The 25,167-nt window shown below is 36.3% G+C and overlaps 1 protein-coding gene across 2 annotated transcripts in view; it reads right to left on the reverse strand.

Moving 5' to 3' along the window:
• Positions 1–25,167, reverse strand: part of gabra3 (gamma-aminobutyric acid type A receptor subunit alpha3) — a 91,716-nt gene that overhangs the window by 31,879 nt on the left and 34,670 nt on the right. For both annotated transcript variants that reach the window (XM_077504992.1, XM_077504991.1), the window contains exons 3-4: positions 8,604–8,722; positions 5,494–5,561 (exon numbers count right to left, since the gene is read on the reverse strand). In XM_077504992.1, the coding sequence (XP_077361118.1) occupies positions 5,494–5,561; positions 8,604–8,722 (187 nt within the window). The remainder of the gene's footprint in view (positions 1–5,493; positions 5,562–8,603; positions 8,723–25,167) is intronic.

A 25,167-nucleotide genomic window follows, 5' to 3' on the forward strand; every position in this document is an offset into this window, starting at 1 on the left:
TTATAAAGTGTTCAGTTTGGGGAACAACTCATTCTTAACAATTCCTCCAAGCGTTTGATGCCTGGCATTGTGTAGCTTGAGGGAGGGAAGGGCCAGTTATTGGATTTGATTGTGCCATTTAGTACAACCGCTTCATAGTGCACTTGAGGATGAATCCTTGAATATAGCGCTATGAACAAGTTGACATTTTTGCTTAGCCAGAAAAACGTTTGTGTCTCTAAAAGATTGTTTACAGGGCCGTTTTTTTTTTTTTTTTGATACCCTCAGTATTCCTAAAATTGCCACAAATAATAAATAAATAAAAACCTTGTGGGTTGGTTGCCATGAAACTGGGATATTGTTGTTCGCGTCGGGAGGAAGGATTGTAGTAATAAAGCAAATAGGAATGGAATAGAAACACGCAGTGGAATATGAGTTATATGCTTGAAATTCACTGCATCAGCAAAAAGCCTGCACAGATTTTCAGATATCGAAGGCCTCGAGTGTACAGTTAGGAAATGGCAGCCAACGTCCACACTTGTTTTTAAAGTGGCAGAGGAACTTCAGGATTTCTGCATGCATCAGCAATTTTAATGTATTGCCTTTTAATGCTGTTTTTAATGCAACAAATTTAATGCCCATGTCACACTGTATATAACTGTATACATATACGCATACAGATACATGCATATAATATAATATAATATAATATAATATAATATAATATAATATAATATAATATAATATAATATAATATAATATAATATAATATAATAACTAATACATATTATGGCTGTCAGTTGATAACAATTTTTAATTGTAATTAATCAAATCGTTTCCATAGTTAACTCATGATTAATCGCAAATTAATCACACATTATATCTGTTCTAAATATACAAATATTTTTTCAAGTTTTTCATCCTCTTGTTAATGAACATAAAAACGGACAATTATACCATTGATACAGTAATTTTTATAATTCATAAAGTTATTTGAAGTTATATTACAACTAATAACCAGTCTACGCAAATAAGTATATACGGGTATTTTTTAAATCACATTTATTATTGCTAAATTGCGCCATAGTGACTCATTTGCACAACATTTTATGTAAAATAAAGCATGAACAACAAAGTTTACATCAATTAAATTAAAACTTTCAATGACTGCACATCTTATTTAATGCCATTTAAAGATTTAATTTGGCAAAATCCATTTAATGACTTTCAATGCTTTTTAATGAACTTTTATAAATATATATTAAAAAATAAACTAAAAACTCCCGAATACTTTTCAAATTGACAATTAAGTTTGAGTGCTGGAGCCAACAATTTGTTTCATTTCTACGCATGATTTTGAAAAGAAATGACGATCCACACTGGAGTTACATTTTAGTTGCTTGTGAGCGCCTGAAGGCTCATTGTCTTCAAAGCCAAATTCGCTTCAATCAAATGAAAAAAGCTAAAAATAACTCGCCGCGGCCATTATCATACATTTACGAGCTCTGTAAATGTGGCCAACCACTTTGCCCGTTTGATGCGGTAGTGCTCGTTTGGATTTGAACTCATGTTAAACATTGCGCCGCCCATCCACATAGCAGATGCCCTCCTTTCTTGGAATGGGTACCAATTCTAGCAATTTATACTGCACATTATTGAAATCTGGGATCAAGCTCTAAGAGTTGGTCCACTATCCCAATTTGTCCTCATTTTAGTGTATCACATTACTTTCATTTTCTTCTGTGCTCAATGACCAGTTTCAAATCATTTGTAAATTGTGTAACATTTGTTTTGGAATAATTTTGAAATTCACTATAATGTGTACAAAACGCTGCCACACTCTTTTGTTCATCATCAAAAGTACGACGTGCCAAGCTACATTTTCCCCTGCGTACTTGTGGTGCAACTTTTGTGCTGAGACAGTGGATGATGTTGAAACGGAATGCTCGAAGCCTTGATGTAATGTTTATGTGCTCAAGGATGATACAAACAGTGTAGTGATCAGTAATATCGAATACATTCACATCTAACAGTGCGGTGCTGGCTTTCTTTTTAAAAAGGTGATTCTAAGTCTTCCTTGGAAAGAAAAATAGTGCATAACAACTCTCCAACAAAACAAAAGTACACCACTGTACATATCAGTGTAGCTAGGATACTTTTCTTTACCGTTTTATACATCAAATGGATAAATATTTTAAAATTTCAAAGTATCATAACCTGCGTTGTTAAGTGAAAGATAATATTTTAATTGGTCATACTGTTTGTTTGTTTGTTTATTGTTTCAGCAGCTCTCTAACTACCAGCCAGACAGCTAGCAGCTAGCAACTAGCTAGCTAGCAACTAGCCAGCTAGCAACTAGCCAGCTAGCTAGCTTGCTTGTTTTAAATTTGGCAGGTTACTGAACAAAAATTATCCAACTTTGACCAACCAACAAATGTTAAAATAAACAGTTAAAACTATTTTATTTTTTTCTGTGATGTCAATTTAGCCAGACTGTGACATAACAGTGTGGCAAATTTTCATAACCACCACCACACCAAGGGCCTATTCGCTAAAGGTTTGCGTCGCCTTTGCACCGCGCTTTTTCTTTTTATTGTATTATGGATGTTTTAATTGTTCAGCACTTTGAGTTGCATTTGAATATATGAAAGGTAATCTATAAATAAAGTTTGATTTTATTTGATGTATTTATTTTTAATTTTGGCAAATTCTCCACCCATAACTTGGCAGCTTGGCTAGGCGATGTTTTGCATGTGCCACAGAAACACACGGGCTGTTTTAGACTCGGTCCATGTACACGCCATAACTAGCATTGCTGCAAGTCGCCATAGTAACAAACTCTGTGCTCGCCATTGGCCCAGCTGTATATGGGGCAGTTGCTCACTTGCCTGAGTCAGGCCAGCCGAGTCAAAACAGGATAAGGAAAAACAGCAGACAGAAATAGAGGGTGTGAAGTGTTCTGTCATTCCTGTTCTTTTGGGTATTTTGAAAAGCATATCAGTCCACAGTTGTTATTAATACACCTGGGAACTGTTTTAAAATTGCTAAAAAGCAAAATATGTCCTCTCTAAGGAGGGTTGCATGCCGCACTGTGAGTGAAGGAACCCCTGGAGCACATGTTTGTTATTTATCTGGTACTTGTTCTGTACTTTTTTTTTGGGTGAAGTTTTGTTACTAAAAATATGCAGACTGAGATCGGGAAATGAAAATGACTTATAATAATATAAAAAAAGAAAAAAAAGAAAAGAAGCTACAGCCATCCTACAAATGAGCCCACAAACAACCACATGTATCCCTAGTCCTGATTCTATGTCCTCTAACTACCCTAGATGACAACCGTAAGCCCTTGCAATGTGCCACTGATTCATGGTGTTTCCAAGTGAGGGGGGCATGTGAGTACAATAGAAGACTGGGGCTAAAAGTGAGCCGAGAAAACTTCAAAGGTGTTATCTGTTGCAAAAGATAAAGTGCTCTCTATTGTGATAAGAACATGCGCATGACCCAGAGTCGTCACCCAGATAGCATGGATGTGTGCACATTCTGTTTTATGAACAGTTTACAAGACAATGTCGCTATATACCGAATTCTTTAGGTATAGGGCAGGGGTGTCCAAACTACGGCCCGGGGGCCATTTGCGGCCCGCCGTCCATTTTTTAGTGGCCCGCGACATATGCTAAAAATGGCATTTGACTCAGTTCAAATAAAATAAAAACAAAAATGTTTGGAGATGGTCAAAGTAAGAAGGGAAGGTGTCGAAAAACACAGGTGCTATTAAAGGTTATTTTAGTTAACTAAAACTAACGAAAAAATTCAAATTCAAAAAACAATTTTGTTTACGAAATAAAATAAAAATGAAGATGCTTTTTAAAAACTAACTGAAACTACATTTTATGTTTACAAAACTAACTAAAATAAAACTAACTATAATTATAGCAAAAATGTCCTTCGTTTCAGTCTTTGGTAATTAATTTAATGCAGGAGCCTTTGGGGATGATTTTAAACGTGATTTTTAGTAGATTTATTTTGATATAAACCGGAATAATGACGTCACGCCCATGGTGTTTTTTAAATATTGCGCACAAGTAATACACATAAAAAAACTAAAACTAATACTGAAACTAACTAAATTCAAAGTAAGCATTTATTAAAGAATTAAAACTAATTAAAAAAAAAAAAACTAACAGAACCACCCTGAAAAATAATTAAAACTAACTAAATTTTAAAAAACAAAACTCAAAACAAAATAAAAACTAAAATGAAAAATTCCAAAACTACATATAATAAACCTACTGCAATATTACAAATAAATTGGTTTATATACCGTAGCATTTTTCTAAATATGCAAAAGCACAAATAAATTATTTGTACAATTTTTAGGACTAAACACAATTTCTCTTCATAACATGATGTGGCCCTTGCGTCCTTCTGATTTTCTGTATGTGGCCCTCAAATGAAAAAGTTTGGACACCCCTGGTATAGGTCGACCATATTTTGATTTCCAAAAACGAGGACAATCGGCCTGTGATACTCAAAGATGCCATACAAGCTGCATGGGTATAAAACAAAAGAAAACAAAAGAAAACAAAAGAAAACAAAACATAGCTCTCTTTAGAAGTCTTACTTTAAAATGAATACATTTAATGGATGAATGGGGATCGAACCCGCACCTCAATTTTTCTAAAAATAAATAAATAAATAATTATATAAAAAATAAATAATAAAATGCACACAAAATATGTGTACGATAGAATAAATGTCTATAATGACATTGTTTTTAAAATTTTAAATACATGAATTGAATAAGAATTACTCTGTGACGAGCTGAGGAGAAAGTGAGATGACTTCCTAGAATTTTAAACAAGGCCAGAGACTTTGAAGTCCTGCTTGACTTGACATATCCTAGCAAGAACAGACTTTTACATAATCTGCAAATACCCCTTTAATGAAAGAAAGGGAATACTCTCTAAAGACTTATTGGACCTACTCAGCTGCTGTAATTATCTTTCGTGATATATCTATTTGAAAAGATCCTTGTGGACTTGTGTAGAATTTGACTTTGACAGCCCCGGAACTGCACCAGAGCACTTTGTGCGGACCTCTTGCGAGACCAAAGAACTCCAAAGCTCAATAATCCAGCTACATAATACAAGATGTCGAGCCATCTCCGAGCTAAAGTTAAAAAAAAAAAAAAAAAAAAAAAAAAAAAAAAAAAAAAACGTTCTTACCCCAAGGCGGTCAATTATAGCTGCATGATCAAATATGTCAAATGCTGCATAACGTTCAGAGACAAAAAAAAAAAATGAGCTCATCGCTTTTGTCTGCCGTGTAAAGGAATTTCACAAATAAAAAGTTTGTATAATATGGATCTGCTGTTGATAAAAAAATGACTCCATTGTTGACTTGCCTGAATGATATTATTGATCTCATTGTTTCATCACATTCTTTGAGTATATATATATTAAAAAAAAAAAAAAAAAAACCTCCAGAGATGAAGATGGAGGGAGAAATACTCACCATGTCAGTGTCTGACACCGGTCCAAAACTTGTCACGTAAATGTTTGTCGTCACTTCAGTGACACTCTCTGTAAAAAACCAACAGAAAGGAGCAGAATTCAGAGCAGTGAGTCAATCTTGTGAAACTGATTATTCATATGCACAGCATGGCTGAAAACTAGCATTTAACTAAGCTCTCCAATTGTAGACGGTGTTAACAAAATTTCATGCCACTGCGTAAAATGTTGCAGAGGCACTACTGAGCAAATTTGGTTTGCTTGTTAACACTGATAATGCAATAATACTCGCCGACAAGCGAAAGGTGGATAATAAGGATGCATTACAGAAAATTTGATTTTTTATCGGATGATCTTTTGATCTGATGTGATGCTGTTTTTTAGGCAAGGCAGTGCTTCATGTAACACAAGATACAACATCTGTGTATCAACTTTATAGCTATGATAGCCAAAATTGATGTTCTGAAAAATTTGCCCCAAGTGTAGCATTATACAGGCTGAACAAAAGGGGTACAAGGATTGATCCTTGTGGAACCCCCCATGGCATTTTTCCACGATTTCAAGTGCTTTAGACTGCAAACGAGTTGTATCCAAGCTACTGATGGTGTGGTAAGGAATTGTACTCAGTTTTGCCTCGATGATTTTAACATTAAACAATCAATTTAATAAAGCCTAAACATTTCTTGACAATTATATGTGACCTCACGAGTCTAAACAAGACATTCTGATTAATCTTACATTTGTGATATATGAGTTATGCAGCATCTCAGCGGGCGGCCATTTTGTCAACTGAAGATGACATCACAGTTGCTCAGTGATCAGGCAATGACTGATCACGGTTCACCTGTTTTCTGAAGCTAAGCTGTGATTGGATCTGAGACACTGTGATGTCATTTTCACTCGACAGCAAGCGGCAAAATAGCTGCCTTTTAATAGTCATAAAAACGTCTGGATTGTGCTGGGTAACTCATAGTCCACTAACACAATATTAACCAGAATATCATATTTATAGTGGGGCTGCATAGAAGATATTATTGTCAAAAAATTTTGGCGGGTCGACTTTCCCATTAACACTGGTGAGCTGAACTGTACACGAGACATGGATTAATTGGTGCAAATAGGTGTAGGGTCAAAACATACACAAATTACTCATGGATTCTAACATTTGTCTTGCTAAAACTAACAAACTTCAAAAATCTTTAAGCTAAAAACAACAACAACTAAAAACCTTTATCTAAGGCAGCCGCTTTGACCCAAAATAATGTTTTTTTTTTTTTTGTCTGGCTCAGGAAGGACTACACTGTACTGGAGCAGCTTCGCATCTAAGGTTATGGCGCTCTGTCCTTTATTATGTGTACAATTAGATGCTATTACATAGTTGTATACACATCATCTCAATATATGAAGACTAATATGATCTTCCATTATGACTCTCCAATGAATTTTCTGCTCATATTCCGGAATAGTCACACGTATCGTTGCACAATATATTAGAGAACCTTTTGAAACGCCAAAAATGATCAAATGATCATCATGCAGCAATTTGAAGAGCGGCTGTGTTAATTAGCAGGGGAGAAACACCTCTCAATTTGAATGCATTAAGTAGGACAGGAAGCAAGAGTAGAGAAAGACCAAAATTTGTCCGCCTCTTTGTGGGTTGAATCAGCTCCTCTGGGGGCGGATATGTGAAGCAGGCTTTTGGGCTCTCGGCGAGACAAATAGCTTCTCCCTTGTAGCACAACAACCAGAGAGTGATGAGGCTTTTATCCAAAAGCGAAGGAGATGCTTTGTGCTAACTATGTCCCAGACCTATGAGACCACCCGCAGGTGAAGTCTCCTCTCCTCCGGCGAAGAACCCCCACGAGAGAAGCGATCCACTTCCACATGAATCATCCTGACGACACAAATAGTTCTCGCAAAGTACGTGATTATCACCACGCCGCGTCAGCAGTTTGCATGGCACGCATCGGCGGAGGAAGAATGACTCTGCCCTTTTTTCTGTTTACAACAATGCGTCAGGGCATTAACGGTAAAGTGAAAAGATGCTGCTAAAATTTAAACTGAACTGAGTCTTTCACTTCTACACAGTTGGCACATGATGATCTCTCATTTAAGTCTGAATGGGACATAATTACTAGGGATGTTCGATACCACTTTTTTTTCAGACCGATACCGATACTCAGACCCTCAGTACTCACCGATACCGATACCAACTGCCGATACCAGTAGTACATTTTGACAAATAAAAAATAAAAAAAATCACTAAAAGATATTTTTAAACAAATATATTTCCTTTAATTTTGACAAAAAAAAACAGCACAGTAACTCTTCAATAGTCTTAACGCTCAAAATAAAACACAAAAATGCTCTTTTAGTTTAAGATCGTCTGCGTCACGAGTACTCGAAAAAAGGCTGGTATCGGTACTCGCCCATCCCTAATAATTACTAAACAATTTTTAACTCTTTGACCGCCAAAGACGTTTAATGACGTATGCTAAAATCCTAATTAATGCCGCCATAAACGTTAATTGACGTTTTTTTTCTTTCTTCCCCCCTCAATGGGCAGTGCAACGTGTTGTGCAGCACTGCTTGTTATTGGGCTTGTGTAATCAATGCGTTAAAATGCTCTAAATTGGCTGGCACTGTTGAGGTTTAAAAAAAAAAAAATTTTTTAGGGATAGTTTGGCAGTCAAAAAGTAAACATAGATAAATCTCAAACCGCAGCATTTCAACCAAGAACCAACCTCACGTTCTCTGAATAAGACAAATAAGCCACTGAATGTATTGTGCCAGATTCCTCTGCCTGGTTGCAGCTTCAAAGTCTTGTAGCTTGGTGGTCTGCAGCCTGGTAGCGACGCTTGTGGCCCTAACAGCACGCAGTGAAGCGGAAACGACCATTCCAGCTGGATGACTGAGAAAAGTCTGCTCAAGCATGTGGCCTTACTTTGAGGAAGATTTGGTTGAAATGGCCTCGCGCTTCCTCCTGACATATGTGGGCTACTCGCGTCGGAAGTCTTTCAATGGACATTTATCTGCACTTCACAGGGTCGCCCGCATCAAAACATTCGGCACGGCTACCAGTAGACAATGCTGACAGTATATTAGGGTTCTTACCTCCCAGCCCTGGACGTAGTCTGTTGTCATAACCATCCAACAGTCGGTCTAAGATGCGGGTGAAAATGGTGATATTATTACTGTCATCAGGCAGCGGCTCTCTGTGTCCAACGACGGCACTTTGGAAAGATTGGACAGAAGTTAGATATGAAGTTAGATGTATATTTCTCTTGGGTGAGTTTGAGTCTTTTTTCATAACACTGGCAGCGATTCTTGTGCATTGTCAAAACAACATGACAGTTAATAGTTGGTTGGTGTAAAACTGCATAGTATCATACCAACAGGTGGTTCTAAGTCAGGGGTGTCCAAACTTTTTCCTCTGAGGGCCAAATACAGAAAAATAGAAAGCTGCAAGGGCCACTGATTAAAAAAAAAAAGAAAAAAAAAGTTATTTATTAACACATTCATTGCCAGAGCAGCAAAAAATGCATCATTTGACGTCTTTTTCCGTCAATGGCAGTGAATGAGTTAAACATGGTAAAAATCAATGAAGCAATTATAAATTGTTGATATAATGTGCAGTTACTTATTGAAAACTGCTAACAGTCACAAGGCAAATAGTGACCCCTGTGTGCCACTATAATAGATACGCCTCTCCACTGAGCAGCAGCTGAATCCCAACTTGACATTCTGAACCACAACAAGAACAATCGGTCGTCAACTGACCACACTTAAGAACCATTAATTTAATGTGAGGTTTTCACAAATTGGACCTTGACACTAAGCAACTGGATGAAACTATTTTTATTTATGAGACTGAATTATTAGCTGCAAATTTGTGTCTTTGCATAGCTAGAAATGTTTAATCCACCCTTTTTTTTTTTTAAACAGCATTTAAAAAATTATTTTTGCTATTTGCCGCGGGCCGCCAAAAAATGTATGGCGGGCCCATTGCGGGAATATAGAACGGCCATTATGATATTGTTAGAGCGCTGATGATTTAATGAGTGCAGTGTTTAATTAAGATAGAATCCCCTGAAGGGATAAACAAAAAAAACAACAAAAAATCCAATCAGCAAACACTCTACGCACAGATAACAACAATGTTCCAGTGGCAATGGACATTGTTTTAAGAAATTTAGATCTTAACAAAAAACGTGTGATTGGTCTAAAGGGAAACCTTGCAAATCTGTCTTAGAAAAACCATCTATAGTTTAATCTTCCTGGCAATAACACCCCCCCCCCCCCGACATCCATCAGAGTCCAACAGAGCTACAGCCGCAGCCTTTAAAGCACTTGCTGAATAAATCCGAAACATGTCGATGTTGCAATTGGGTTCAGCATACCTCTTTAAGTCATGATAACAACATCTACCAGTTAGTGCAATAATACAATCAGAAGCTGAAATGTGACGAAATCACAAAAATTCTCATTACATTTCAGTTTTTGCGGTATCTCCAAAAATTACGAGTGAATATTTTAAAATATTGAAAAGCCTTAAGTCTGAGACATAATTCTGCTCCATGCTGAAATATCCACAACCTGCCCTTTGTTATTGCCTCAATATCGCAATATACACTCAACAGTAACTTCATTAGGGCCCTGCATACTCTATAAAATCTATTAAAAAAAAAAATGTTTTTAATGGTACAGTCAATATAAACAAAAATGTGTATTACTGAGTTGTAGGGGAACACATCTCACACATGTAGATAAATATGAAACAGACATTAGAACAGCAGGAGTACCTAATGCTGTGATTGGTTCTTCAACTATCCATGCAAATGATTACAGATAGAGCAGACATATATAATTTACCCCGAAGATTCAATTTCGTCTCATATTGAAAAACGAGCATGCAGAATGTTTCATCATCCCCGTTTCTGTTGCTTAACGTCACTCTGTTTGACACCTCGTACGTTTCTGAGAGGTTCTGCCTTTGCATATTTGTACAACTTTGTCTTATAAATAGTTCATTTTGAACTTCTGACTGTCAACCGATCTGACTGCATTTCATAGTCAACGTGAAGTGGAAGTGTGACGGTTAAAAGTGAATTCTGGCTATTTGATCATTGCGTGAGAGAAATTAATAAATGCTGTGTGAAGCACCTCTCTGACACGGTGCTGGCTCGAGGCCTCAATATACCAAAATTATTCCTTTTGTATGGAACAAAAATCTAGGAATAACCAAGATTATATATATATATATATATATATATATATATATTAGGGGTGTTTAAAAAAATCGATTCGGCGATATATCGCGATACTACATCGCGCGATTCTCGAATCGATTCAATTAAAAAAAAATCGATTTTTTTTTTTTTTTTTTTTTTTTTTTTTTTTTTTAAGAGCTCAGAATTGTTCATTCGGTAGTCTTACCGATTCAACGTCTTATCATCATTGCCTTTTTTTTTTTGTGTGTGTGTGTGTGTGTGAATCGATTTTTAAACGTCCATTTTTAATGGAAAAATATTCAACAAAACGTCGGACTTCGGGTTAGGATTCACACCTTGAGCATGGAAGAATGTTATGAACGGAACATTAAGCCTTAATATTTTATTTTAATGCTGTTCAAACATGAAACAGATTACAACCTCTATAAGACTGAAATTTCAGATAAATAAATAATACATTTTCCATATAAATCTTACACTCTACAAGCTTACTGATTAGTATTTTCTAAATTTGAATGGAAAAAAAATCGCAACAATCGACTTATAAATTCGTATCGGGATTAATCGGTATCGAATCGAATCGTGACCTGTGAATCGTGATACGAATCGAATCGTCAGGTACTAGGCAATTCACACCCCTAATATATATATATATATATATATATATATATATATATATATATATATATATATATATATATATATATATATATATATATACATATATATTAGGGGTGGGACGATACTGTGACGATATTTGACTCACAATATCGATATCACGATACACGATATCTACGATTTTTTATATATTGTCAAAAAAAAAAATTCCCGCAATATATCACGATATGTGACTGAAAAAGCCAACAAATGCCCATAAAAAGGAAAATGTCTAATTATGCATTTATTCAAATGCCAAAACTTTGGACAATGTACAAAGTTCTGCATCGTGCCTCACTGCCTCTTTGTCTTTTCCCTGTAAACATTGTGAAGTGAGACAAATTAAAGTGCATAAACATTTATAACATAAATGTATCATGTCATGTATCGATAATTTATTGCCACAGAGAGCGCAACGATATATTGCGATATCGATTTTTTTCTCCCACCCCTAATATACATATATAGTCATCTCTCAGTAATTAACCGATACTTGGTTCGTCCCATAAGAAATATCTCGATATTTGCATAATCAAAAGTGTTTTAAAGCGTACACGTTTAACAATTTTGTCTCGTGTTGGCACACCGGAGCAGTCAGACAGTTTCAAGATAGCAGACTTGGCTCCAGATAAGATGTTTCGTGTTTGAGGTTGTTTTCCAGGGCAGAGTGATGCTGCTGCCAGCTCGGAGGTATGTGAGCATAATTGATGTAAGGGCCTCTGGAGGAGCAACTTGGGTGAGGATGCGTTCAAGTTCACTTGTTTGCCAACCAGCAATTGTGTACTCAAGGAGTCATTATATAACATTGGGCATCGGAATCACTCAGGTTGGGCACAATCCGATCTAACTATATTAGATTTACACAATCAGGATTTTTGGGCCTGATCACGATTGCCAATCGGCAAGTTTAAAAAAAACAAACACGACTTCACTGAGCCCATCATAAGATGGTGCAATATGTCAATTTAAATAACTTGTTTAGTTACAGTTTATTTTGGGGGGTAATGGCTTTAACGCATTCAGGATTTTTTTTTTTAGTCCGTTAGCGAATTTGGGAGCGAACCACGCACCAAGATACTCATCCTCTTATTCAATGAGAAGATGGAGAACAATATTTAGTTAAACAACCCCTGCCATAGCGCATAATACACGTCTAATTTACACCCAATGCATTGAAGGAAAAAAATAAACTATAAAATTAGGTGTAACAAAAATGCTAATAAACAATAACTTAGAGCCGTTTAATAAATAAATAAATTAATTATAAATAATTTTATTATATTATAAATAAATAAATTAGTAATTTTTTTTTTAAATCAGATTAATCACATTTTAGAATTTTGATTAATCACGATTAATCACGATTAATCGCTTCATTAAAAATGTTTTTTTTTTATCAACAATTTTGTCCGTCAAATTTAAAGCGCACCTGTTGTGTATTAATTTTTTCGACATTTAATGTTATCAGGACATCTTAAAATATATATATATATATATATATATATATATATATATATATATATATATATATATATATATATATATATATATATATATATATATATATTTACACACATATATCCACTGCACACACTCATTTTCCTCTTTTTCTAATCAGTTAAATTACTTACATAATTTAAAATGGGGGAAAAAAAAAAAAAAAAAAAAGTACCATACTCATACTGGTATCGGTCAGGGGGAAAAAAATAAATAAAAAAATAAATCGAACATCCCTATTATAAAGCCCCAGGCTCCGAAATTATGATGTTCCGCTATAATTAATGCAGTATGACGCATAAGACATTATTTGCCAATTTTGATGCCTTCACCCAAGTAATTCGCATCTTCCTCACTCCCCACATGGCATGAAAGCAACTTTAAGGTCCTGTGAAATAGTAGCCCTGCTTTCCATTGGAGCAGCAGAGTCGACAGTGACCAGATCAATGCTCCGTGCTCGCTAATAAGTTCATGTAGTTTAATACCGCTAGAAAGGTGGGATTGCTGAAATACGCGTGATTAATTTATGGTATCGATTGTGACGCTCGCTCCCGTTGGTTGCGGCGTGATGTCACCTCCGAAGATTGGATTATAGTTTCAACCTGCTAACAATGACATGGTTTCATTGTTCAATTAAATTCTGAAATATTTCACAGTGGGCACTTTAGGATGCATCTCTTTCATCTTTTTTTTTTTTAAATTTCTATCACCCTGTCTGAAGTGATACACGAGCCACAGATGACAAGTAAAAATCCCGCCATTCCAACACTCAAGTGCCAGCTGATGCGCTTATTGAAGAGTTTTACTGTCGAGCACCAGGGGCGAGTGAAATCAAATGACGTTAATTAGCGAGGCTGCTTGAAGCGTTGCAGAAAGAATATTGAAACCTGATAACTTTCCTGGCTGGGGCTTTGGGAGACCTAGTTTGGATATTATAAATAGTTAACTCCAAAACACCTAATCATCTAAAGCTGCGAAAATGTGGGGGTGTTCTAATTAGCACAGTCACGATAAATAAATTCCATGGCGAAAATGATGCATGGGTTACCCTTTCCAACATAGGCTAATCTCTCAAACCAGATCCTCCCATCAACAATATTTTTGATAGTTATGCAGCAGCGCATTATATAGCACGTTGTCTCTTATCAATGGGTGCCGTGTTGCTTTTTCAAGCCTTAACAATGTGAAGGATTTGTCTTTGCTTGGTTCTTCTGTTGTCCACTTGCCTGTTTAGGAAGATTATATGCACTGGAGAACAACTGATGGAGGACTTACTGTATAACCATTGCGAACACAGCACTTTTTCGACACTCTAGGGGTAATGCTGCTGTAGTCTATCGACCTCAACATATTTGCCATTGCCTTCATTTAAAGCAGTGCTTCTCAAATAGTGGGGCGGGGCCCCCCCCAGGGGGGCGTGAGGTTTGACCTCGGGGAACATGCTTTTTTATTTTTTGTATTTATTTTTTTACTGTCCGAGAATGAAGTGCAATTGCACCTCCACTACATTAGGGGGCAGTGGCGCTCTCATTATTGATTAGCACAGAGTGCGCGCAGGGAGCATTCGCTCGGTGGTGTAGGGGTTTTGTTTGCGCTGAGCATGCGCGCTATGCACACAGTAAAAAATACAAATAAATCAGCACAAATTATTTTATATTTTTGTTTTGCAGGTTAAAGTTTTTTTTTTTTTTTTTTTTTTTTTTTTTAAATATTGTGCTCCTGAGTTAATGTTGGTGATCAGTTTGAATGCATTCATTTTATTCTTCCGTATCATATGGTTTGACATGGTCAGTCAAAAAATTTTTTGTAGTTTAATGAAGGATTTAATTTTATTTTTGAATTTCAGATGCACTTTAAATCTCTTCTGGTGGCATACCTTGACTCAATATTATTTTGGATCAATGTTACCTGCTATCTATGACTGCCTGAAGAAGAGGGCTTAAAGTAGCATTGCTTGTTAAACTTGACATTATTATCCCTACAAGTAATGTTTGTTTGGCAAAGTTAGACAAATGTTTATGTGACACTAATCATTTACAGAACACATTATCTATAGTGATTTTAATTGGTAGTCACGCAGCTGTGGACCAGCCTTTTTGGCACTGCGCTCCTCTTGAAGTTAATTCACTAGAAACTGCCTACGTCTCTCATATACACTCTCCATTCCTCAGTCTTTTCACTATAAATACTCTGCAGAGTAGGACAGGTCTTTGCTAAATGCAGCTCCCAAAACGAATAAAGCGCTTTGTCATTCAATTTTTTTTTTTTTTTTTTTTTTGACTCAGAGTTGACAGCACTGGTATGCTAATTTCCACGGCCTAGACTATAATCAATCTTGAATGGCGTGCTCAAAGATGGCCGGTAAAAGAAAAGTGGCACTTCAAGAGGAGCTGACTGAAGAGCGTACTCGCTGCTCCTCGAAGCCTATTCGGCTTCCTTCTTATCTGTGCAAGCTGTCACACTGCCACTCCGGGATCAAACACTGACACAACAACAAGACGGAGGCCATTTGGAGACCTCCTTCAAGCGAATGTAATGTCATTTGAGGAATTAATGAGAATCTCCAGACCTTTCCCAAATAAAAGCAAAGCCTCTGATTGTAAATGGGTTTTGCTTTTCTTCCTTAATGTACTCAAAGCGCTTTCACTCTGTCTCTTCATTTTTACCGACTGCTGACGCAGCATCAGGAGCAACTGGGAGATTCACTTGCTCAAGGGCACTTCAATATGGACAGGTCACAAGGGTTGAGGATCAAACTCACAACCTTCGGGGTTGGGAGATGACTATTCTACTACCTGAGCCATGCCAAATGAATAAATGAATACATATACATGAATATCATTACCTTCTATTGAATCGTATAAAAAAAAAAAAAAAAAAAAAAAAATGGGTTGCATTGTGGGTTATTAGTGTAATTTGACCAAAATATTGGGTTAAATAACTAAAAAAGTTGGCTCAGTTCATTTTTGATCCAATTAAATTACCGGTGCGTTATTTAATGAACCCTCAAAGTTGGGTCAAATGAATAACCCACAAAATAGCCATATAACTGGGTGGCATTGTGAGTTAGTCATTTAATTTGACCCAACCTTTTGGGTTGAACAAATAAAAAAGTTGGGCCAGTTCATTTTTGACCCAATTCTATTGGTTTATTCAATTAACCTAAAATAAAATAAAATAAAATAAAATGAAAAAATGGGTCACATGAATAAGCCACAAACAGCCCAACAAATTGGGTTGCTTTGTGGGTTATTAGTGTATTTTGACCCAAATTTTGGGTTAAATAACTCAAAAAGTTGGCTCAGTTCATTTTTGACCCAATTAAATTAGGTTAATTAATTAACCCACAAGATGGGTCAAATAAATAACCCTATCACTGGGTCATTTTTTAACCCACAAAATAACCATATAACTGAGTGGCATTGTGAGTTAGTCATTTAATTTGACCCAACTTTTTGGGTTGAACAAATCAACAAGTTGGGTCAGTTCATTTTTGACCAAATTCAATTGGTTTATTCAATTAACCTAAAAAAATAAATAAAAAAAAAATAAAAAAATTGGGTCACATGAATAATTCACAAACAACCCAACAAATTGGGTTGCTTTGTAGGTTATTAGTGTATTTTGACCCAAATTTTGGGTTAAATAACTCAAAAAGTTGCCTCAGTTCATTTTTTGACACAATTAAATGAGGTTAATTAATTAACCCACAAGGATGGGTCAAATAAATAACCATATCACTGGGTTGCTTTGTGAGTTAATCATTTTTTAACCCACAAAATAACCATATAACTGGGTGGCATTGTGAGTTATTAATTTTATTTGACCCAACTTTTTGGGTTGAGCAAATCAAAAAGTTGGGTCCGTTCATTTTTGACCCAATTCTATTGGTTTATTCAATTAACCTAAAAAAATAAAAATAAAAAATGGAACCAAATTTTGGGTTAAAGTGCAATTTGACCCAAATTTTGGGTTAAATATCTCAAAAAGTTGCCTCAGTTCAATTTTGACCCAATTAAATTATTATTATTATTAAATTATTATTTAATTAACCCACAAGTTTGGGTGAAATGAATAACCCACAAAATAGCCATGTAACTGGGTTGCATTGTGAGTTATTAATTTTATTTGACCCAACTTTTTGGGTGGAACAAATCAAAAAGTTGAGTCAGTTCATTTTTGACCCAATTCTATTGGTTTATTCAATTAACCTAAAAAAAAAAAAAAGGGTCACATGAATAAGCCACAAAGAGCCCAACAAATTGGGTTGCTTTGTGGGTCATTCGTGTAATTTGACCCAAATTGTCACTCAAAAAGTTGGCTCAGTTCATTTTTGACCCAATAAAATTCGGTTAATTAACCCCAAAAAATTGGGTCAAATGAATAAACCACAAAACAACCCAAAACATTTTGATTGCTTTGTGGGTTATGAAATCCATTTGACACATTTTGGGTTAAACAACTTAAGCTGGGTAGGCAGTTTTAAACAAGTGTTTTTGAGTTATGATTTAAATTGTGCGAAAGAGTCTACGTATCTGAGTTATCACATAATCATTATATTTTTATGTTGTTGTCAAATCCTCGTGTTAACTCGCTAAAACCAGTGGGTTTAACCCCAACAGCTGGATAGCAATTTCCGAATGCAGCGCCACAAATCAAGCGAGGAGCCGGAGACGCCGCTGGTATGACAGCAGGGAAATGATCAAACAGCGAGATAGGATCTGAGATGTGTGCTATCATTGCAGGTGACATCAATCTCGTCTCGGATGCACTTTTAGCAGCAACACGCAGCGCTCATATCTGCAGGGATTTCACAGATGCCATCAACCGCATCAGCAGCAATGAAGGGATCATTTATGAGTGTGAGCGAGCTTCGGAATACTCTTTGCTATGAAGCGACACAAAACCTGACTTTTGTAGAGATGTCTTTAGTTTTCATGCAGGATAGCACAATGTGTAAACGGTAGCATGTTTTGATTTCATTTCCTGTGAAGCCACAAGTACATTCAACTAGAACTATGTGCTATTTTTGCCAATATATGGCACGTGTTTATAAAGAAAACAAAAAAAACATATGGAAAGTCTCTATCATGCTTGTTGTAGCAATGACTTAAAAAAAAAAAAGCTAGGTGTGTCAAAATTAGTGCGTTAATTTTGAGTTAAATTGAACTTAATTTAAAGTTCCTTTAACGCAGTGCTTCTCAATTATTTTATTATTTTCTGTCATGCCCCCCCCCCAGTAAGAAGAAAACATCCCCCCCCCCCCCGACTATAAATAGTATCATTTGTCTATAAAATTGTTCTAAGCACACCCCTGACTGGGGTCAAGTTGTGCAGAATTTCACAAGTTACTTCAGGTTAAAGATTAATAGACTCTTAATATGAAAAGAAAAAAAATGCACTGAGAAGTCACTGTCTTACAAATGCAATTATGCCATCTAGTGGCAGAAAAATGACCTCAAAACAAATCAATATTACACTCATTTTTTTACAGTAGAGTGTCTTTTTAATTTTAACTCAATTTAATGAATTATTCTGAAATTACTGTATCAATGACTAAAAAGATGCAGCCATATTTCCATTAAACATTTTTCCACTTTTATGTTAAGAGTATGAAAACTTTGTACATTTAGAACAGATTTGTGATTAATCTTGAGAAGCCATGTGATTAACTTATTCGCTCCCAGACATTTTCACATTTCGCAATCCCGTTCGCTCCCGGCTGTTTTACTGGCTTTTGACTGATTTTGCAAGGCCCACAGAATATTGTGTTAAATTTCTATAAAAGCATGGAACCTATCAAAAGTAAGATTAAAGTCTTTACTTTCATCAGGAAAAAAAGTATGTCTCTATCTGTTTCCGTTTTGCAGCAATTAGCATTAGAAGAGAGCTAAGTTTCATCAGTTTTCACAAATCTATTTAAAATTGTAAGTAATTTAGCTTTTTACCTACATGGCCCTGGTTGATCTCCTTTGCGCTCTGCCACCTGCTGGCCGTTTGTGTAATAACTACAATTTCCTCAAGAGTTCTTTGCAGTTGAGAGGCTGCATCAAAGCCTTCTGTATGCTTTAGCATAAAAAAAACAAAAAACAAAAAACGTATAAATACGTCTTTGGGACACTTAAAACATAAAAAAAGTATTTTTACATGTTATTGGGAGCAAACGAGTTTTAATTACGATCAAAAATTTTAATCGCCTGAACCCCTAAAAACAAATCAACGCATTTTTTTTTCTTTTTTTTTAACGCAGGATGGAGAAACTGTTCCTAAAAGTTGATTCCAATTAAATTCATTGAGCTGTCTCCCGATGTAGAAGAATGGCTTCTCCAGCGGTGAAGCAATCTCATTAAATAACAATTCCAATGCACTTTGTTTGTGCGATAGTTTGTGACTGGATTGCTGGCACAATTGTTGATTCATTAGTTTCCTCTTGCCCTCCCGTCTTCACCAATTTCTCTGGAGAAGGAAGATTTCAATTTATCTGACTACAACAACAGAGTTATCTATCCGCCCGAGTGTGATGTCATTTGAAACGTTGGCACTATAATGCGTAGCCTTGAAACATTGTAGTTTTGCCAAGACGGAACCAAATAAGTGCATTAGGAAGAGGGCTGTGTGCAAAAGAGACTGGAAATCGTGTATGTTATATAAAAAGTATGTTCTCTTTCGCAGACTCGTGGGGGGTCCAGTGACAAATATATGTCAATGTTTCTGAAAACCTGATGTTTCTTGGTCTAAAGTTTGGACCTCTTTGTTACCTCTGATAGGAGTGAATTCATGCAGTGTTACTACACTGAGAACAAATGGTGCTTTTTATATGAAGAAAAAAAAACAAAAACATGGTGCTGCACAAACCACTTACCAGGAAGTACTCATCCATCGTAAAGTGGTTTTTCCATTCTATTTTTTTCTTTTAGCATCATTGCTATAAATTATACAGACAACAAAAACTTTGTGAAAGTCCGCTATGAAGCACTAGTAGTTCTAAAATAACATCAATTTTCTTATTAGTAGTTGGATTCTGATCTTGGAGCCAGCTGACTAGTTGCCACCAAATCGCAGGCCGAGATTTTTACGACATAGCACAGATGATGTTAATTAGATCAACAGATTTTCCAGCTGCTTGTTTATCAGCAGAAATGGCAGAGCACGAGCAGACTGGAACCGTCCGTCCGCCACCCGTCCGTCCGTCCGTCCGTCCATCCATCCGAACCTCTTCAATGGCGTATTGTGTTTGTGTTCCTGTAAAGCGCTTCGTGACAGCTCAGGCTGTTTGACAGCGCTATATAAATAAACTTGAGTTGAGTAAGTTCATATTTACCAGTACGCACCATATCATGCCATATCATGCCCCCCCCCCCCCGAAAATACACGTTTCCATGCAAATAAAGTTTATTTTAGTGCTGTCGCTATTGTCTATTAACTAATTTGCTCCCAATCACGTGTAAATACGTTTTTTTTTTATGTTTTAAGTGTCCCAAAGACGTATTTATGCGTTTTTTTTTGTTTTTTTGTTATGCTAGAGCATACATAAGGCTTTTTTTTGCAGCCTCTCAACTGCAAAGAACGGTTGCAGAAATGGTAGTTATTACACAAACGGCCAGCAGGTGGCAGCAGAGCAAAGGAGATCAACCAGGGCCATGTAGAAAAAAAAAGCTCAATTACTTACAATTTTTTTTAAATAGATTTGTGAAAACTGAAGAAACTTAGCTCTCTTCTAATGCTAATTGCTGCAAAACGGAAACAGATAGAATCATACTTTTTTTTCCTGATGAAAGAAGAGACTTTAATCTTTCTTTTGATAGATTCCATGCTTTTATAGCAATAGAACACAATTTTCCAAAAAAAATTCAATCTGCTGATATGCTGAAATCAGAGGATTTGGACAATTTTAAATAAAAAAAAATGGCTCCAAATGATTACTCAATTATTAAAATAGTTGATAAAAGATTATTTTTTTGATGAATCGATTAATTTTGACAACTCTACTTTCTTCAGCAATGCTGATCAAGCGCGTGATAATGATAATGGTGGTGGCGTCAAAAAGTGCGAGGCGAGCTAAAAGTGAAACCGTTCAACCCAAAACCTCCACAATCCAGAATTACGTACTTGTTAGTTTTAGTCATGACCTAATGAACATGTATAATGTGCTGAAAAACAAATCAATTTTATTCTCCAAACACTGCCAGTTATAAGCACAAAATGTCATGTCGCACAATACATTGTGACACATCTACGTATAATCGGCTGCATAGCGTCGTCGAGCTATTTCCATCTGGTTACAGCGGGGCGTAAATATTCACTGATTATCTGTGATTGCCATTACTTTCACCCAGACTCCCCACATCGCCCCAACCCCATCGTGCAAAGTAGCCCCCGTTTCCCTGATAATTCAATCAGCAAAGTGGCTTGGCCATGAGAATCCATTACCCTTCCCAAGACCTGTGACACATTAACCTTGACAGCGCTTGCCGAAACAGAATGTTATCTGTTGACCAGGTCACCTCTCAAAGTGAAGCCCCTCGCTACCGCCCGGTGAATAATTCATGGGAGACCTGTTGACAAGTCTGGCCAATGTTACAACCAATCCATGGGGGGAAAGTGTACACGTTGCACTCTCGTCCTTATAGCTTATTGATTAAATGCCACATTAGTCGGCCACGTAGCTACATATTACAAACAAAACACAAAAGCAAGATCGTCTAACTTAAAAGAGTCGACTATCAAGGGGAAATCAGGGTGGAAACGAGCAAGCTGAAGGATTTACAGCAGGGGTGTCCAAACTTTTTCCTCTGAGGGCCACATACAGAAAATTAGAAAGTGCAAGGGCCACTTTGATTTTTTTTTTTTTAAAGTTATTTATTAACACATTCATTGCCAGACCAGCAAAAAAATGCATCATTTGACGTCTTTTTCCGTCAATGGCTGTGAATGAGTTAAACATGGTAAAAATCAATGAAGCAATTATAAATTGTTGATATAATGTGCAGTTACTTATTGAAAACTGCTAACAGTCACAAGACAAATAGTGACCCCCGTGTACCACTATAATAGATACGCCTCTCCACTGAGCAGCAGCTGATCCCAACTTGACATTCTGAACCACAACAAGAACAATCGGTCGTCACCTGACCACACTTAAGAACCATTAATCTAATGTGATGTTTTCACAAATTGGACCGTGACACTAAGCAACAAGTGGATGAAACTATTTTTATTTCAAATTTGTGTCTTTGCATAGCTAGAAATGTTTAATCCACCATCTTTTATTTTTTATTTTTAAACAGCATTGAAAAATTATTTTTTAGTATTTTTTAGTAGCAAAAAATGTATGGCGGGCCGCAAATGGCACCCGGGCCGTAGTTTGGACACCCCTGATTTCCAGACAATTCAGAAAGGCGACCATTTTTTTTTATTTTTTTTAGGATTTTTAATGCATAAATTGTTGAGATTATTGCGGAAAGTTTGCATGGCAGATGGATAATGCAGATGCAATCTCTCAAATGTGTCTTTCCAAGCTTAGAACAGATGTGATTGCAGTCAAGACAGCTGCTACGGGCTTAAATTTGCTTTTGATGTGGTTGTAAACAACGGTGGCCCGTGAAAACAAACAGTTTTATTGTTGAACCAAAAGCAAAAGCCTGAACTATATAAGTCTGTTTTGACTCTTCCTGACTGGCTAAGCTAACACGCTGTAGTTTATAGTTCCTCATGTCGAACTTCTGGGTACCTCACGATATGATGCGATATCCGATACAAGGCTCATAATAATGTTTTAAAACTTTAAAATTGAAGATCTAATACAAATTTTTCATAGAAACGTATGCAAAACTGAGTCAGTTGCTGGACAGATAAATTTCTTACACGAGTAAAAGTATGCTCGAGTCTTCTTCACCTGAAAACTTCTGTACATTTCCCCGCCACTCTTATGAGGCGCTCCCCCTAGTGGCCTGCCAAGTAATTGCTCAATAAGTAATGAACAATGGAGCCGCTATAGTGGCTGTATATCAACTACAAATGTCGCAATACTTGCGTCGGCGTATCGGTAATCTATTGGGAGACAAAGTATCACGATTTATCTCGATATCGACATATCGTCACACTCCTAATGTCGATCTGATTGACCCATTTGACAGTTGGAGCATTCGTCCAATTACCTTCAAAGTTGGCTCGCAGCGTGCCTATCGGTTTGCAAAACGATTTTTTATCAATTCTGTCCCAGGTGGATCTGCGAAACACGCCATCTGGCACGTCAGGTTCCTTTTTTTTTTGGGAATGTGCAAGAAACGTGCCAAGTTGCAGAATGCCAGATCCCCAAAGGGGTTTTGTCAGTTACATGCTAATTCATCAGGAACGTCTTCTTCCTCAACTGTACTAAAGCCGATTTGGATTCTGATGATAGAATCAGAAGGCGACCGGGGAAGAAGTGGCGGCTCTCTGACAGACGAATCTCGCTGATGCAGAGACATTTTTCTATGCTGATGTGCTGACATTCTAAAGTTACAAAAGGATAATGATGTGAATATATACGACTATTATGATGTACATTCAGCATTACTAGGAATGGGAATTTGATGTTTTATTGATGGAATATTGGGAAACTTAACTCTTTGACCGCCAAAAACGTTTAATGACGTAATGACGTAAATGACTAAGTTTTTTTTTTAAAAATCAATTGGCAGTGGAGTGCTGCATGGCCAATGGGTTGTGGAATCCCAAAATACCCACTAACTATGGCCAGCAGATGGCAGCATTGTATCTCTTTTCAATCTGAGGAAATCGAACGTTGTCAACGATGACGTGAATGATCAAAGTCTTTGTCACGTTAAAACTAATTCACAGTGTCACTAAAAAAATAGTGTCAAAGTCAATGTTGTGCAAAAAACGTATCTTCACAAAAAGCATGTTTTCTCTATTTTTATTTTTTTTTCTATTTTCGCTTATGTCACTCAAATGACCGATTTTCAAATGGTGATTATTAAAGAACGGAATAAGGTAGAAACATACTTTTTATAGCTATGTAGTCGTAGCGCACAATATTTAGTTTGCCTCGAAAGATGAGTGGAAATGCGAAAAATCAGCTGGCACTGTCGGGGTTGTTTTTTTGGATAACGTTTGGCAGTCAGAGTTAATAATTAACAACTTGATTGTTGACCACTAAATATTTTTAATGAGCCGAGAGTGTCTTTTTGAATGATCCGACCTCTCTTTTGACCCGGTATCACATCGAGCAGTTGCAAGTGGATGTCTCATCGTTTTCCCATTTCGACTGCAAAGTAGTTAAGACTGGATCAATAGCACCCCGGCTGGCTGCAGCCAAGTAGTGCAAGTCATTATTTCTTGAGGAGCCAGTTAATTACCATTTTTTAAAGTTGACATTTGTGGGAAAGGACACAGACTACGTGGACTCGATTATGGTTTAGGTAATTATTGGAAAATTAACATTTGTGAAAGTCTTTGTCAAGTGCTGTACTCTGGCCACGAATAATAAATTCCACTGCCTGCTTGGATCCCGCTGGAAAGAGTGTGACATTTTTTTTTTTCCCCCCCCTGAGGATTTCAACATTTCATATACAGTATGTTATTATTAATATACCGCTCTCATGAAAATTGAAACGGTTATCTATAATTTACGTAATGGCTACTGCCTATCGTTTGCTGCAACCTCACATCGTCTTTGAAACAAGAAAAGCTGAAAATGAGGATCCTTGGATTCTGTAAAAGAAGTAAAAAAAACTTATATGAATATCTATCTGCGTATGTATATATGTATATATATATATATATATATGGGCTGCAAAATATTTAAAAAAAAAATCGATGTCGTGATATATGTATATCGCAAAGACATGCATTGAGTTTCATATGGAATTTTATGCTTTTATCTGAATTTGACCAGTCAGCCGCTAACTGAAATGTGCATCACCATCCAATAGTTGAACATTATCGAGATGTAAGTACAATTAATTAACTAAGAATATATTGAGTTAGCTTATTTTGCTGCGTGAAAAATGTAATTCTTTCATTATAACATAAAAATGTAATTTCTTTAAGTACCTGTTAAATATCACAATATCGATATCGCTATATTCAGCAACTATATTGCATGATATTTCAATATCGTGCAGCCCTAATGTATATATATATATATATATATATATATATATATATATATATATATAAACCATGTGGCACAAGGACAAAGCAAACTAGGCTAATATCTCTTCTTCTCCTTCTATCTTAAAAGTGAATTAGAATTCGCTTTTTCCCCCCTACTATAATATCCTGCCTTA

Source organism: Festucalex cinctus, chromosome 18 (genome assembly GCF_051991245.1).
Source record: "Festucalex cinctus isolate MCC-2025b chromosome 18, RoL_Fcin_1.0, whole genome shotgun sequence".
Classification (NCBI taxonomy): domain Eukaryota; kingdom Metazoa; phylum Chordata; class Actinopteri; order Syngnathiformes; family Syngnathidae; genus Festucalex; species Festucalex cinctus.